Source organism: Mastigoproctus giganteus, chromosome 13, assembly GCF_048544385.1.
Source record: "Mastigoproctus giganteus isolate SK-2022 chromosome 13, ASM4854438v1, whole genome shotgun sequence".
NCBI classification, from domain to species: domain Eukaryota; kingdom Metazoa; phylum Arthropoda; class Arachnida; order Uropygi; family Thelyphonidae; genus Mastigoproctus; species Mastigoproctus giganteus.
The window spans coordinates 43,905,098-43,921,819 of record NC_143587.1 but is presented as its reverse complement, the minus strand read 5'-3'; the positions used below and the strand labels follow the sequence as shown (position 1 = coordinate 43,921,819).

Below are 16,722 nucleotides of genomic sequence, written 5' to 3'. Positions count from 1 at the left end.
TGATTTAGAAATGAAGATGAAAATAATTAAGAAGTACGAAGCAGGACAAAGTTTGTCATCTATTGCACGGAATTAGGTCTCGCTGCTTCAACGGTGAATACTATTTTAAGGAACAGTGCACATATAAAAGAACATGTTAAAGGATCAATGCATTTAAGATCAACAGTGATCACAAAACAGCATTCAGGTGCTATATCGAAGTTGGAAAAGCTATTAATCATAGGGATGGAAAATCAGATTCAGAAGCGAGTGCCCCTGAGTCCAATGGCCATTCAAGCAAGAGCAAGAAGTATTTATGAAGATATTAAGGATAAGCACGATGAACTCCAAGCCAAGTTCGTGGCAAGCAACGGGTGGTTTAATAGGTTCAAGCATCACGCTGGTTTCCAAAACATTAAAGTATGCAGTGATGTCACCAGTGCCGATTCTGCAGCTGCAGAGAAATTTTGTGATGTGTTGGAAAAAATTATTGTTGAAGGCGGCTATTCATCACAGCAAATTTTTAATGTTGACGAGACTGCTCTGTATTGGAAAAAAATGCCGGATCAAACATACATTGCCAAAGCGGAAAAGACAATGCCAGGTTTCAAGGCTTCAAAAGATAGGGCCACGCTAATGCAACGGGAGACTGCAGATTAATACCACTTCTTGTGTACCATTCTGGAAAACATTGTGCATTAAAAGGCATCCAAGATTTTGCTTCTACAGGAGGGCCTCGATTAACGCGATTAATTCGTTCTGCGAGCGCATCGCGCAAAATGGAAACGCGTTAATCGAATATAATAACCAATAGGAAAAATTATAATTGGTCCTTGACCTTCTGGAATGTCCATAAAGAATTTTAAAAATACCTTTTTAAATAACTTTTTAACTGTATACAATGTAAAAGATAATGAAAATAATTATGGAATTAAATGTTTATTGCATAAAACAGCAGTTCCCAAAGTGTGCGCCGCGGAATATTTTAAATTTTCGAGGGAAACACAGCGATAGTCGACATTTGTCGGATACCGCGCGAACTACTAGCTCGAGGTAGTTCACAGTTTCAACATTTCTTATTAAGTTGTTTGGACCTAACAACTAAGCGTAACTGTTATGTATTTCTTTTGGTCTGAGTGCACCTTGAAAAAATTACTGAGACACTAAGAGTGCCGTGAACCGAGAAAGTTTGGGAACCTCTGACATAAAATACACAATGAAGAAATGACTGATGGTGAAATATTTGAAGTGTTGACTTTCTCTTTTCATCAATCAATTTCCGATAGCCGACAACAATCTTCTCTGGGCCCTGGCGAAATAAATATCGTAGAGAACCTCAAACCTTTTGTTTAAGGTTCTATGCGATACGAAAGATTTCATCAAGTTCTTTTACCGTTATCTCCTTCGCGGTAACATTTTCATCTGGCTCATTTAAAAATTTGAATTTTTATGCAAGTGTACATTGACTTTATTAGCAGGAGACAAACAAATAACACGTCTTCTTCCAATAGAACACACCGAGGTGGGCAGCAGGCAAACGTTTGTTTATTGACCGTACTACTCGCGGTAAGCTTAACGCGCGATTCAAATCTTTTTCAACTATTGCATAAAAAAAAAAAAAAAATCGCGTTAACTGGAAATTTGCATCGTGTAAAGTGAAAAGTGGTATAATTTTTCAAGTAGCGTTAACTGAAATTCGCGTTAATCGAACTCGCGTTATGCGAGGCCTTCCTGTATTAGATAGTGGTCCTGGACATCCTATACATCTAGATGATTTCACTTTGAATGTGAGAGTCATATTTCTACCACCAAACACGACTTCACTCATCTAACCTACGGATCAGGGTGTTATTTTGAATTTAAAAGCATACTGTTTACACACAACATTTGCTCAGGCACTGTCTGCAGTAGACGGTGAGAAAAGGTTTACGTTAAGAGACTTTTGGAAATCTTACAATATTTACCGCGCCATCTTAAACATTAATAAAGCCTAGGTGGAAATTACTAAAAGTTGTTTAAATGGTGCATGTAAGAAAATATTCCCACAGCACATAAAAGGCTTCGAAGGATTTGAAAAAGACGAATCATATGGAAGAGGTCACAGATAAGATTGTAAAGGTTGCAGAGCTACTTCAGTTGGAGGTTGATGCCAAAGACGTGGAGGAGTTAATAGAGGAAGAAGAGAGGGAATTATCTAACGAAGAACTTATTGACTTGCAGGCAAGATAATGAAAGAAGAAAATGCTTATGAAGCTCAAGAGGAACCAAATGAGGAGCCGAGATGCTTCACCACAAGATAGATGACAATGACATTTCGTGAAATTGCATCGGCAATGGCGAGGTTTGAGTAGATGGATTCTGACAGCAAACGAATCTTAAAAGTTAACAGAGGGGTGAATGATATGCTTGCTTTTTTTTTTTTTTTTATGAAAACCCCAAACACGAAAGGTATTAAAACTTATAGTACTTAGTACCATGCATGGGTTGAAGAAGAAGTATGGGGGGAGGGGGGATGCTGGAAACTTTGCTCTGGAGACTAAACATGGGTTTCACCACTTCAAGCCTCCAATAAGCAAAGTGGTGGTATTTCACCGGTTGATGAAAGTCATCTACCACAAATCTACAATGAAAAGAAAAACACCACCGTCCAGTCATCCATTAATATGTTCCTTCATAAAGGTGAGCGGCTGACCCCTTCTAAATCTCCATAGCCCTCAACCTGCACAGCAGCGTACTTATCAACTGAAGATGTTGATTCTGGCAACAATGCTTGAGAGGTAAAACTTACTGATGTTATGCCTGCTTCCTCTCTTTTTTGTAATTTTATAATTTTTAAATTGCATGCTTTTGTAATTTTTCCTGTGCATGAGATAAAAAAATAATTCTGTTCACATGTTTGTTGAACATTTCTTTTTTGATTCAATCAATTTAGTGAGCACAGTTGTGAGTGCTGCATAAGCATGGGGGAAATTCTGACTTATGTAGAGTTCCGTGGAATACAACCCTTACGTTAATCAGGGAGTGGCTGTAGTTATATATTTTCAATTAATTAGTTATATATATAGAAAAATAGTTATATATTTTTAATTAGTTCAATTAAAAACTTTATCTGGAGACAGCGGTGAAGTAGCCGGAGTAGCACATAAGAAAATAAAACGTAAAAGGAATAAAAAATGATGTCATTGTACTGTAAAAACTGATATGTATTTTGTAGCCTTGGTTATTATAGTTTACTTCATTGGTGCTGATCCCTTCACCACTTCTCATATTCTTTCTGTCTTTGATCTTTACTATTTTGTTCACTGTTGACCCTGACAAATCTAAATTCTGCTCAATGCTTGTTAATGTTTGACCATTTTCATACAACCTTATTGTTTTAACTTTCTGATCCAAATTGATTGTTTTCCTTTTCTTGGTAGATTTACTAGTACCGCTGTCATTTATTCCCTTAGTCGGCACCATGATAACTTAAAATAAAATTTTCTGTGAAGAACATCACAAGTTAAGGGGGAAACACACTATTATCACCTCATGCAAGCTCACATGCTCATATTTTACTAAAGCACATTTCTGAAAGTCACTACCATAAAAAAATAAAGACAATTTGCAGTTTCCGGTTTATTGGGCTTTTCTGTTAGTGCAATTGATTATAATTCATTAAATGGGTAGTATACTCAGTCTTATTGTATTTGCGATAATTCGAATGGCTGGAATTCTGTGGGTTTTTACATTATTAAGTTGAAATGTGTGTATTCCCTTCACTGAAATGTTCAGTCTATATATAAGTAAAATTTTCAGAATCTTCTCTTCGTTCCTATTTTTTAAGCTTGTTACTCCGAACTCACTTGTGCAATTTGCATGCCAAGTTCATCATTATTGATTGTTTTTTTTTTTTTTTTTTTTGCTTTTTTTTACTGTTTTAAATTTTACAATTCTAATTTTAAAAAATTGGGTGAAAAAAATTTATGTAAGTCCGAAGTTATATAACTTGGGCTTACGTAAGAGGGGGCTTACTGTATGAAAAATTTCAAAATCTGGCAATTTTCAATCCCAAGGATGCTGGATTTTAAAGAGTTTACTCATATTTTCATCAGTAATGGATTACATAAATTGACATAGAGCTCATCACATCCTGATTTGATGTCAACTCATGCTTTAGAGAAGAGACTAAACAGAGTAAAACGAACAAAAATCTGGTTTATTTATTACAAAGTGATTACTATATTGTGTGATATATATTTCGAATAATAAATATATTTATAGATGATAATTTATGTACATTAAATTGGTTATAAACCCACTAACCCAGTAATTTCAGTAATTCAAGCACCTTGTATTAATTAGTTCAGACTACCATAATTGTATAGTTTAAAGAAGCAAGGAAAACAAAGGGCCAAAATAACAATGTTCTAACTTAATCGTATAGCTATTTGGCTTTGGCTGTTTAGTTCATGGTGGCTACATATAGAACCACTTATGTTACTTATTCAATTTAAAAGAAACCCACAAACTAAATTTCTGTTTTAACCTTTTATGATGATTTTGAATGTCCTCTTTTTTTTTTTTTTTTTTTTTGTCACATTAGCTAAGTATCTCTTACATAAATTTAACTCTTAAATATCATGAAATATATATTTCGTCATAATCTAATATATTAATAGGAACACGATCTTGATTCTGGTTAAATCTATTGTCAATATCTTTTAGGATGTGCGAAAAAGAGAAATCATAGGGTTTTTTTTATTTTATATTTTATAGCACTACCTCAGTGGATATCTTCTCCGAAAGTTTAAAAACAGCAGTGGCTGGCAAAAATTATGGGTTGTGTTCACTAACTTTTGCTTATTTTTCTACAAATCTTATCAGGTGAGATGTAAACCTTGTACTTTTGAAAACTGTAAATTGTTTTTCTTTCTTGTTTCCTGGGAATATTATCATTACTAATCCCAGTAAAATTATGCTACCTGTGACCATAACAGTAATTTTATATATAAAAAATAACTGATTGTTTAAAAGAAAAGAGAAAGGAAGAGAAAATTAAATTATTACCATATTATTGTTTAAAGATGAAATTAAAAACTACAATTTATAATGGCTGGTTGAAAAACAGTATACTTGAACACTAATATCAATCTAGTAACGTGGACTGATAACTCAGTTTGCAGATGATACAAAGGTTGGCAGGGTCGTTAAGGACACTACTGACGCTATGCTGCTGCAACAGGATCTGGAAAGGTTGAACAGATGGGCTGAGAGGTGGCAAATGAAGTTTAACATTGACAAATGTAAAGTACTACATATGGGTAACAGTAACCCCAGAGCAATGTATCAACTCTGCGGTACTACACTGACAGTGGTGGAGAATGAAAAGGACCTGGGGGTAATTGTGCAGGCAGATATGAAGTTCTCTGAGCAGTGCAGACGAGCTGCAAGAGTAGCTCATGGTGTCTTGTCAATGATATACAGGAATTTTTCTAGCAGGGATAAGGAGGTGATTATTCCCTTGTATAAGGCAATGGTTAGGCCACATCTTGAGTACTGTATACAGGTCTGGAGGCCTCATTTCAAGAAGGATGTAGAGCTGCTGGAACGGGTACAGAGAAGGGCAACAAGATTAGTAAATGGAACAAAGGGTTGCTCTTACGAAGAAAGGCTTAAGTTTTGCAAATTACAGAGTCTGGAGACTAGGCACCGGCGAGGTGATCTGATAGAGGTGTATAAGGCTTTGAATGGTTTGAGCATGCTCAATGCCAATGGGATTCTTCATCTTTCTCAGAATAATCACCTCAGAGGGCATAAATTCAAATTGAGGAAGGACAGATGTCGGATAGATGTGCGGAAATTTGCCTTTGGCCAGCGGGTGGTTGGTTGGTGGAACCGACTTCCATCACTTGTTGTTGAAGTTGATAGCCTAAACAAATTTAAAGCTCAACTGGACAGGTATTTCGAACGAACGGAGGGGTGAAATGGGAGTAGTGGTTGTTTTCTTCTTTTTTTTTTTTTTTTTTTTTTGGCTGATGCTGAATAAGCTTGCTTTCTTGCATCATATGCCTCTACTAATGCTAATGCTAATGCTAATAAGATTAAGCTTGACCCACTGAGAATTTTCTTGGATTTATGATCAAGTACTTACTAAAGACAGATGGCTCTAGTATTATGGACCCTTTGACATACTACATTTTCCAGCATAATATGAGGTGTGATCAAAAAGTTCAGGGACTGAACTAATATTTGGGAAATTATGAATTTACTGCCGACCGGGCTAGCCGGGTGGGTAAAGTGCCTGCCTAGCAACCCAAAGGTCACGGGTTCAAATCCCGCCTCGGGCTTGGATCAAATACTGCAAAAACCTTGGGAGGTGCATTATGGCCACAGAAGCCGATGGGCCAACAGCTACCAAATAAAAAAAAATAAATAAATAAATAAAAAATGAATTTACTAACTATTCAGGTGAATTTTCTTCAAAGTAGTCTCCTTGACACTGTATATACCGATTCAATTGCTTCTCCAAATTATGAAGCATTGGTGATAAGCTTCTTTTAGAAACAAAACAAAAAAGAAATGATGTGGCTCTAAATCTAGTGAATATGGTGAATGAAGAGTGGCAAGTATGTGTAGACATTGTCATGATGTAAGCACCAATTCCTTGTGGCTTACTTTTCTGAACGTTTTCTCTGAACAGCATTGCACAGTCATCAGAGAACTATTTTGCAGTATTTTTGGCTTACTGTTTGACCATTTGGGAAAAATTCATAGTGATAAGCATGATCCATTCAAAAAAGATGATAAGCATGATCCTTCCATTTGATCTAGATAGTTTTTTTTTTGTTGTTGTTGTTTGGGCCTTGGAGAAGATGGAGTTTTCCATTGAAGGGACTGCTCCTTTGTTTCTGGATCATAGCATTACACCCACAATTCACCAGTCATGATGGAAGAAACAAAGTGTGGGAAAACAACAGCAGCAGTGGCATACTATTATTAACAAATATCCCGATATTCAAGAACATGCCACCCTCTGTGAACATCAGGGAGCATATGAGGCACAAACTTGACTGAAATTAGCATTAGCAGAGGCATACGATGCAAGAAAGCAAGCTTATGCAGCATCAGCCAAAAAAAAACCCTTTCATTTCACTCGTCTATTCATTCCAAATGCTTGTCCAGCTCAGCCTTAAATTTATTTAAGCTATCAACTTCCACAACAAGAGATGGAAGTCTGTTCCAGCAATTAACTACCTGCTGGCTAAAGGCAAATTTCCACACATCTATTCTAAAACTGTCTTTCCTCGGTTTGAATATATGCAACCTCAGATTCTTAATCTGAGCAAGAGGAAGAATCCCGTCAGAATTCAGCATGCTCAACCCATTCAAGGCCCTATACACCTCAATCGGATCACCTCACATGTGCCTAGTCTCCAGGTGCAGCAATTTGCAGAACTTAAGCCTATCTTGGTAAGAGCACCCCTTTGATTCCCTCACCAATCTTGTTGCCCTTCTTTCTACTCATTCTAGCAACTCTATATCCTTCCTAAAATGAGGACTCCAGACCTGTACACAGTATTCAAGGTGTGGCCTGACCATTGCCTTGTACAACAGGATAATCACCTTCTTGTCCCTGCTAGCAAAATTCCTATATATCATTGACAAGACTCCATGACCTGCTCTGGCAGCCCGTCTGCACTGCTCAGCAAACTTTATATCTTACTACACAATTATCCCCCAAGGACTTTTTCACTTTCCACTTCCCTGAGTGTAGTACCACACAGTTGGTACGTTTCTCTTGGGTTACTGCTGCCCATATGCAGTACTTTGCATTTGTAAATGTCAAACTTCAGTTGACACTTCTCAGCTCATTTACCCAACTTATTTTTATCCAGATGCAGTAGCATACTGTCTTTACTCTCATTAACAACCCTGCCAACATTTTTATCATCTGCAAACTTGGACATTAAGCGTGATATACCTTATCAATATCATTGATGAATACACAAAACAACAATGGGCCCAGCACTGAACCCTGGGGAAATTCCACTAATAACATTAGTCCAAGAAGAGCAGTGTCCATTGATTACCACCCTCTGTCGTCTCCCACTCACAAGTTGCTACAATGGATAAATGGAGTTTATCCATTGTAGCAACTTGCCCTTAATGCCATACTGGTCAAATTTGTACAGAAGTCTTCCATGTGCAACAGTATCAACAGCTTTCCATAAATCCAAGTATATGATATCAAAATTATTTTGTGCATCCAGTTCCTCTGTGACCACATCATAGTATCCAATCAAATTGGTCAGACAAGACCTCCCTTTAACAAACCCATGCTGTGTTGTAACTACTACTGCACTCTTGTCTAGATGATCCTGCAATGCTTCATTAACCAGTGACTCCATTATTTTCCCCAGAACACAAGTTAATGTTGTTATTTGGTTTTTAGGAGCATTAGCAACTAAGGCCATATTGCTCCGAGGATATGCGATGGTCATTCCCTGACCTTTCCGCATCCTCCATATTTGGTGGTCACAGGCTCAAACCCTAGTCTAATTAAGAAGCATGTGCTACGCACTGTCGCTCCTGCCCACCTGGCTATGGAGGTGCCAACACAAGTTAAACCAACAGGTCTATAGTTATTTGTGTCACCTCTTGAACCCCCTTTGTGAATTGGGGATACATTTCCACACCTCATGTCCTAAGGAAACTCTCATAATTATGGCTAAGGGTTTGCTTACTTCCTTTGCTGCCTTTAATACAACAGGATAGATCCCATCCACCCCAGGTGCCTTCCTTATATTTAACTTCAATAATTTCTCCTCCACTTTGCTTTCAGTTATTACAAAGTCACTTAGCTCCCTGTTAGAGTTTGATAAGTTTCTGGCATTCCCTTCCTTGAATAACTCCTCGTGTTTGTATGTATGTAGAGGCAAAATACTCATTCAGTTTATTAGCTATCTGAGCATGATCATCAATAGTCAAGCCATCTATGTTAAGTGGACCAGTCCGATTCATCCCCTTCCTTCTAGAGTTTACATAAGTAAAGAACTCTTTGCTGTTTTTCTTTGCATCCTTTGCCAAAGATTTCTCATAAACTTCCTTCACCTGCCTAATCTCCTTTGTGACTTGATTACAGACTAGCTTATATCTATCGTAGGCTTCTGTGTCACCTGATAATTTATATGCATTCCATGCATATTTCTTCTCTGCCACGAGCCTCATTAATTCATCTGACTTCCTTTTAGGCCTGAACCTTGAACAGTATTTCTTAGTAGGTATGAAAAGCCCAAGTAGCCTCCAAGATTAATTTCCTGAAGCTTCCCTTTTAGAATTCACCATTGGTAACATCATCAGTTGATCCCACTGTATAGAATTTAAATATTATCTGAGTCCACTGTAGTCACCTTTACAAAAGCAAAAGCCCTTCCCTTTACCCTTGGTGGTTGTTACATCTTTAAATAAATCCCACATCAATACATTGTGATCAGTGTCACCCAGTGGTTCCTTTATATGCAAATTCTTATTGCATGAATAATCACTGCTGAAATGTATTGCATTCCCAAATCTTTTGTTAAAATTGATTGACATGTTCCATAAGTATTTCACTAACAACTTCACAGATAGTTAAAAATTGGTCACTCCTAATCAGATCATGAACACAACCAAGTGAAGCATTGGCTTTTGAAAATGATGGGCAGCCAAAGTGAGGATCATCTTAGACAGCCAAGTGACCTCTAAACTTTTGAAATCACTGAAAAGTTTTCAAATGACACACAACCTCTCCAAAAGCTGTTTTAGCATTTCATGAGTTTCTGTTGCATTTTCCCTAATTTGAAACAAAATTTATGCAATGAAACATATAAAACACCTACTATTCAACACATGTTAATTCAGGGTGGCTGCAGAAAAACAAGCGATTCATGCATAAATTTTCACAAGTTGCTACAATGGGCCCAGCACTATACTATGTCTAGATTAGTCACCGAATATGATACAACTCGCTGCATTATAATTTAAAGATACAGTATCCATCCATTTTTGATCACACCTCCTATGTCAATGTCTAGTTTATGGCTAAACAACAGTAATTCAACTTGAAAACTAATATCAATCTGGTAATATCACCAGATAAGTCACTAGCAAGATTAACTTTTACCACACTGAGAATTTCTTATGAATTTATGAAAATTCTTTGTTTTTATGGAGTTGAGATTTAGCGGGAATTGGAGTTTAAACTGATTTTAGAGTTTATATTTGTATAAAAAGTATAAAATACAAAAATATATTGTAATTTTAATGTTTAGAGTTTTTAATTTGGCTTGAACAAGAATCACAATTTGTAGAAGTTTGTTATGGAGTTATTTGGAGTTACCTCCCAGGGGCAGGAGGCAGTAACATACCCTCAATATTTGATTTATTATACAGAAGATATGGCTAAGGATCAAAAGATTAAAATTGAGGGGATAGAGAAATAAAGCGCAGATGAGTTGATTGCTCAGGAAGTGAAGGTACAAGTAGGTGTTAGGATACTGATGATAATGATGAGTGCTTGAGATAGCCCGTGAGTAAGCAGACTATCATGGGTGCACAGCGATCTTAAAAGTGACTTTCTTTTGTGCTCATCAATAAGTGATAGAAACTGGGCTATCAACTTTTGTTTTTCTTCTTTTTTTCTGTGATCAATGCATGTGGTTAGCTGCTCAAGGGCTGCTTAAGAACATGTGGGGGTGGGCGCCCAGGTGATGCCTGGTCAGCTAAGAAGAGCCCAATTGATTAACAGTCAAATGACTAGTGTGGGCCTTTTGTGGAAAGTGAAGTTGACCATTTCCGCGCTCTTTCCAGGAACACTTTAAGGACTCGCGTAATCTATCTTTAGAATTATTACCGTTGGTTGTGGCATTCTATTAGTATACTCATTGAGGTACACATTATTTGTGAGTATTGTACTATTTTGTCTGTGTGCTCAGAGTTGCACACTTTTGTTGTGAGTTTACTGATTTATTGTTAATATCTTTGTGAGTTTTATATTTATTCATGGCTGTGCATCCTGAAGGGGAGTAGCCTAGTGATTCCATTGATATGGAGGCAGGTGACAGGTGATGTTAGTCAGTTTCAGGACGTGGCCTATCCCCCACCTAGGCTGCAGCCTCTGGCAGTTCGGCTACAAAGATTGCAGGATGAGGAAAGTGAGGAGCCTGAGACCTCTGTGGAGGAAGCTAGTGACCAGGAAGTGCAAATGATAACAGACACTTTGCAAAGAGCTGGTGTAAAGCACTCTAGAGTGGGTAGTGGAGGGAAGGAGGAGGGAGAGCTTCTGACCTTTGAAGATATCAAGAAGGTTAGAAAACAACTCCATGATTTCTTATTCAACGAGTCAAATAAGGTAAATGGAGCAGCTATGAACTCAATCCTTAAAATGTGGGATTCTTTGGAGTCCAAAGCTCTGAAGGTACACATGAGAACAATGTGCTCCGAGCAAAACTACAGGAAAGATATGTAGTCAGGCAAGTAAAGAAGTCATTTAGGGAAGTTATAAAGAGGAGTGAGGGGCTGGCACCCCAAAGAGAAAAGGAAAGACGTTTTTATCAAAGCAAATAACGACAAGTTTAAAACAAGCAAATATGTTAAAAGTGAAGTGTTGAAGATGATACGACCTGAACTTCTGGACATGAAAATCAAAACTTCTAAATGATCAGAGACAAAGTAGTTGTGTTGGAGCTGGATTCCAGGGAGGACCTAGCAAAGGTGATGTAGTGTGAGAAGGTACAAAAGAGGGATATGAAGGTGGAGGGTCTCCAAAAACAAGGATGTTGTGTCATTGTGTACAACATCGAAGAATCTGGCACCTCCGTAGCCAGGTGGGCAGGAGCAGCAGTGCGTAGCATATGCTTCTTGATTAGACCGGGATTCGAGCCTGTGACCACCAAATACGGAGGATGTGGAAAGGTCGGGGAATGACCACTGCATATCCCTGGAGCAATTTGATGAATTTCTGATAAAGCTGCTCTAGAAAGATGAATTTCTAGAGCAGCTTTATGCCAAAAACGTAAAAGAAATTGGAATGGACAAAGTACAGTTTCTTAAGGACACTGTGATAAGATCTATTGCCAAGGTCTATGATAAAGAAGCTAAAAACTGGATCCTAGAGGTCTCAGAAAAAGATTGAAGTTTTTTGGTGGGGAGAAGACAAATTTACATCCATTGGAACTCTTACAGGTTGTTTTCTTGATATTGTTTTCTTGACCAAGTGCTTGGCCTTTAGCCTTGTCTTCAGGAATTTTAAAACCAGGCTGACTTTCGGGCATTGCACAGGAGAGGGCCACCTCTTCAAGGACTGTCCTCGAAGGCATGATGCACCGAGATGTGCAAATTGTAAGCGAAAGGAGAGGAATGCTGACCAAAGATGGCCCAGAGTTCAAAAAATTTATCAAAATTCTAAAGAAAAAACCCACTAATGAATAGTACGTTTATTAGTGGAAATCTTGCAAAACTAAATATAATGCAAGTGAGCGGTCAGTGTTCCTATCAGGTAGCTTTGCAGCTGGCTCAGAGGACACGAGAAAAGGCTTGTGACCTCCTCTTTGTGCAAGAGCCCTACAGTGTAAATGGGAGTGTAAAAGGATACCCATTGAGTTATAAGAATGCGCAGCATGAAAATTGTCAAGCAGCAGTTCTGTACAACCCCAACTTAGCAATAACTCGGATATAAAAATTGTCCTTTGCGTACAGTGTGTGTGTGTGTGTGTTGAGGTGATGGACCTGAATGGGCAAATCTGTATTGTGAGCCTGTAATGTCAGTTTAGGAAGCCTCTAATTTATTCTTAAACTACATAGATAAGATATGTAGAGAGCTTCCAAGGAAGCGAATTGTGCTGGGTGTGGACTCTAATGCAAGCTCTGTGATGGGGCATAGCTGTGATACAGATGCCAGAGGCACTCATCATCATTTGGAGGTTGCAAATCATCCTCATAACCCAATCACCTTTTCTACCATTAATATTGAGTCAAACATTCATATCACAGTTTGTATGGCTTCTGCCATAGATATGGTTCAGGAATGGTGTGTTTGGGAAGAGTGGATGACGAGTGATCACCGGATAATTACCTTCAAAATCACTCATGAAACGCTGGGCTCGGTGGAGGAAGTGCCAGGCAGGCTTGTAAGAGGGGATCTGTGGACTAGCAGAAGTTTCAGGCATGTATCAACGAATGATTGCAGGAAGGGGGAAGTGCATTTGCTAATAATGGAGCTAATTTTAAGGCAAACTATTTGACAAGAGTTCTTAGAGGGGTCTTGTGTTGGTCAATGTCCAGAAGACATAAATTAGCCCAATTGGTGCCTGGTGGAGTGAGGAACTCAGATGTCTGCAAAGGCAGGCAAATGGCTCTAGATGGGGATGGCAGAGGGCTAGATGCTGCAGATCAGGCCTCTCTCTCAGTGGCCTGTGAGAGAGAGGTTACAAGAATCTCAAAAACCAGTATGTCAATGTGATCAGACGAGCAAAGAAAAAGTCTTGGAAGGACTTTGTGCGATCTAGGAGAATAGGTCCTTGGGGTCTTCCCTATAAGATTATTATGAAGCGACTCAGGATAGTCTGTTACCTTCTCGATTCGATCAGCAGATCATGAGACCACATCATGGGAAGAGTCACATGAAATTTTGAGCTCTATGTTCCCTCCTGATAATGAGCAAGAGGACACTCCAAGCCAGGCCTGTATCAGGGTGGAAAATAAATGTTATGAAAACCAAGAAATTGAGGAGGAGTTGAATGTTGCTCTAAAACAAGTGAAAAATCAGAAGGCTTTCAGCAGAGATGAAATATTTGTCGAAGCAGTGACACATTTTGCCAAGAACCATGCTTTGTTGCTGTTGTCAACATATACAGTGAAACTTCCCTTTAACGGACAGCCATGGGGAATGAAAATCTGTCCGTTAGAGAGAAGTGTCCGCTAACAAGAAGTCTGAGGGAGAAAAAAAAAAGAAAGAAAGAAAAATCGTTAAACATTTAATGTAAAATTAAATTAAAATATATACAGATTTTGAAAAATATTTTTGTAAATAATATACAATTACATACACAAGAGATAAAGAAAAATCGTTAAGCGTTTAATGTAAAATTAAATTAAATTATATACAGATTTTGCACAATATTTTTCGTAAATAATATACATACAATTGTGCTATGCATATTATGAGTTTATCTTAAGAAAAATACATACAGTAATCACTTATTTTCTTCTGCACCTTCTTCCGGCTGATAATTTTGTTTTCAACATTTGTTTGTGAAGAAACCATCGAAAGTCCTTCAGTATCTTCTTCAGCGGCGAAAAACATTTTTAAACGATTGATTTGTATGAGCGCTTCTATTTTCATCGGTGGTTCGTCGTTAATATGTTCTTCGACAGAATGACCTCCTTCCATTTCTTCATCCTCATGAGGAACTTCTTGAAAAATATCGATGATAATGGCGTTGATATCTAGAGCACCATCTTCTATAGTGAGGTTCGAGTCTATATCTTTGTAGCTGAAGAATCGTACATTATCAATAGATGTTGAAGTTCTTGTTCTTCTTGGTGCTCCACATTGCTGTTCACAATTTCAATTTTTGCGTTTGAGAAGCCAGACTTTACACGACAGTTTGTTTTCTAATTGCGTTTACTGAAGAGGAAATCCATTGAATGGCATCTAGGATGCTGATTTTCTTTGCAAGGTCACTCACACATGTTACATCGTTCATGTTTGCAATGAGATGTCTTAAAACACGTTTTCTGTAGTGAAGTTTAAAATTTTTTATTATCCCTTGATCCAAGGGCTGACACTCTGCAGATGTGTTTGGTGGAAGAAAAACGATTTGAATGTTGGACAATTCAATGTGCTGGTGAGATGCAGCATTATCCATGAAAAGAATAATTTTTCTGTTTTGACGAATCATGTTTTGGTTAAAGTGACTTATCCATTCGCTCATGATATCTTGTGTCATCCACGCTTTTTTATTAGACTTCCAGTCAACATTCAAAAGATTCAACTTTATGCCCTTGAAACAACGAGGATTTTGTGGTTTTCCTATAACAAGAGGTTGTTCAAAGTCTCCCAGCATATTTGTACACAATAGTACAGTCAAGCGTTCCTTAGAAATTTTTCCGCCCTGGCACTTTTCGTTTTTTTAGACTCATTGTTTTTTCAGGAAGAGCTTTAAAAACCAACCCTGTTTCGTCACAGTTGTAAATATCCTTAGCTTCAAAATCACAACATAACTCTTCCAATTTGACGGTCCACTCTGTTACAACCCCAGTATCAACAGATCCACCTTCGCCACTTACGGTTTTCCAAGAAATTTTATGCCGAGTTTTGAACTTGTCTGGCCATCCCACAGAAGCTTTGAACTCATTTACTCCCATAGATTTTGCAACCTCCAAAGCCTTTTCCCTAATAATAGGCCCATTAATGGGAATTTTTTTAGCACGTGCGCGACAAAACCACTCATACGTAACATTGTCAATTTGAAGTCCAACAGTTTTCGGAAATGATTTTTGAACGTGATCGTTTCCATGTTGCCAAAATTGTTTGAGCAGTTCATTTTTTTTCTTTAGGATGTCGCTTACCTGCGTCTTCCCGATTTTAAATTTTGCAGCGAGATTGCAAACACTATTTTTTTGCCGATCATACACATTAATGAGTTCGACTTTATCTTTTAAAGTTAAATGTTTACGAGAAGACACTGAACAAAACTGAAAACTGAAACTCAAAAGACGAAAGGCCGACCAAATTCACCCCGCCCCCTGCACACACCGAATTCATCAGAAGTTTTACACGTGCCTTAAAAATTCTTGAAAAAGGGTTTACAACCGCGACGTAAACCTTGATGAAATTCAGAGAATCGGAAATAGAAAATAGATTGAGGCAATATGTGGAAGAAAAGTTCCTAGAAAAAGGGCGGTGAGCTCTCACGCAGTCCGTTATGGGGAGATCAAATTAAGTGCTAATCTAAACGAAACAGTGCAGATTGCCTGTCCGCATCCGTTGCAGAGAATGTCCGCTAGACAGAAGCTGAAAACACGTTAAAACCAATGGAGGTGAGTTGGGGAATTTGAAAATGTCCGTTGTAGAGAGATGTCCGTTAACGAGAGGTGTCCGTTAGGAGAAGTTTCACTGTAATGCATGTTTAAATGAAGGTATCTTCCCAGATTGTTGGAAGACAGCATATCTAAGAATTCTCTTGAAACATAGGGACAAAAATGCAGTGGATCCTAGGTCCTATAGTACTCCTTTCAGTGTTGGGAAAGACACTACAGAGGATGCTTGTGTACAGATTAAGCAGGTAATATACTGCATATGTATATTCATGTCGATGGTGGCTCCTAGGCTTCCACCCATCTCCACCTGTGTCTCTTTAATTGATGTGAAACTTCTACAAGGGGCTGAAAAGTGTGAAATGAAAGAATGTTAGTAAAGGGTAATATGTTGTACTTGTTAGTCAGGCCTCTTCGCCACCAGGGAGTAGTCACCAAATGGGAAAATGCTCCCTGGTGCCTGATTCTGTCACAAGGAGCCGGGTCCGAATCTACTGTTCTGTCTGTGTGACTAGCACACTATACCGCACCCACCAGAAGAAGTGCAAGCCTGGTGGGTGCTAGCCTTCCCACTCCCAGGTGGCCCAATCTGGAAGCCAGCAAAAAAAAATAATAATAATAATAATTTAATCCCACACTCAGGTGAGAGAACAAAAAAAAAAAAAAAACCAACCTGAATGCCAC

At 38.1% G+C, this 16,722-nt stretch overlaps 1 protein-coding gene across 4 annotated transcripts in view; it reads left to right on the top strand.

Moving 5' to 3' along the window:
* The window catches only part of LOC150075997 (FERM, ARHGEF and pleckstrin domain-containing protein 2-like), a 582,027-nt gene that overhangs the window by 545,701 nt on the left and 19,604 nt on the right, over positions 1-16,722 (top strand). For all 4 annotated transcript variants that reach the window (XM_090387911.1, XM_090387910.1, XM_090387913.1 and 1 more), the window contains one exon: positions 4,738-4,845. In XM_090387911.1, coding sequence (XP_090244037.1) covers positions 4,738-4,845 — 108 coding nt within the window. The remainder of the gene's footprint in view (positions 1-4,737; positions 4,846-16,722) is intronic.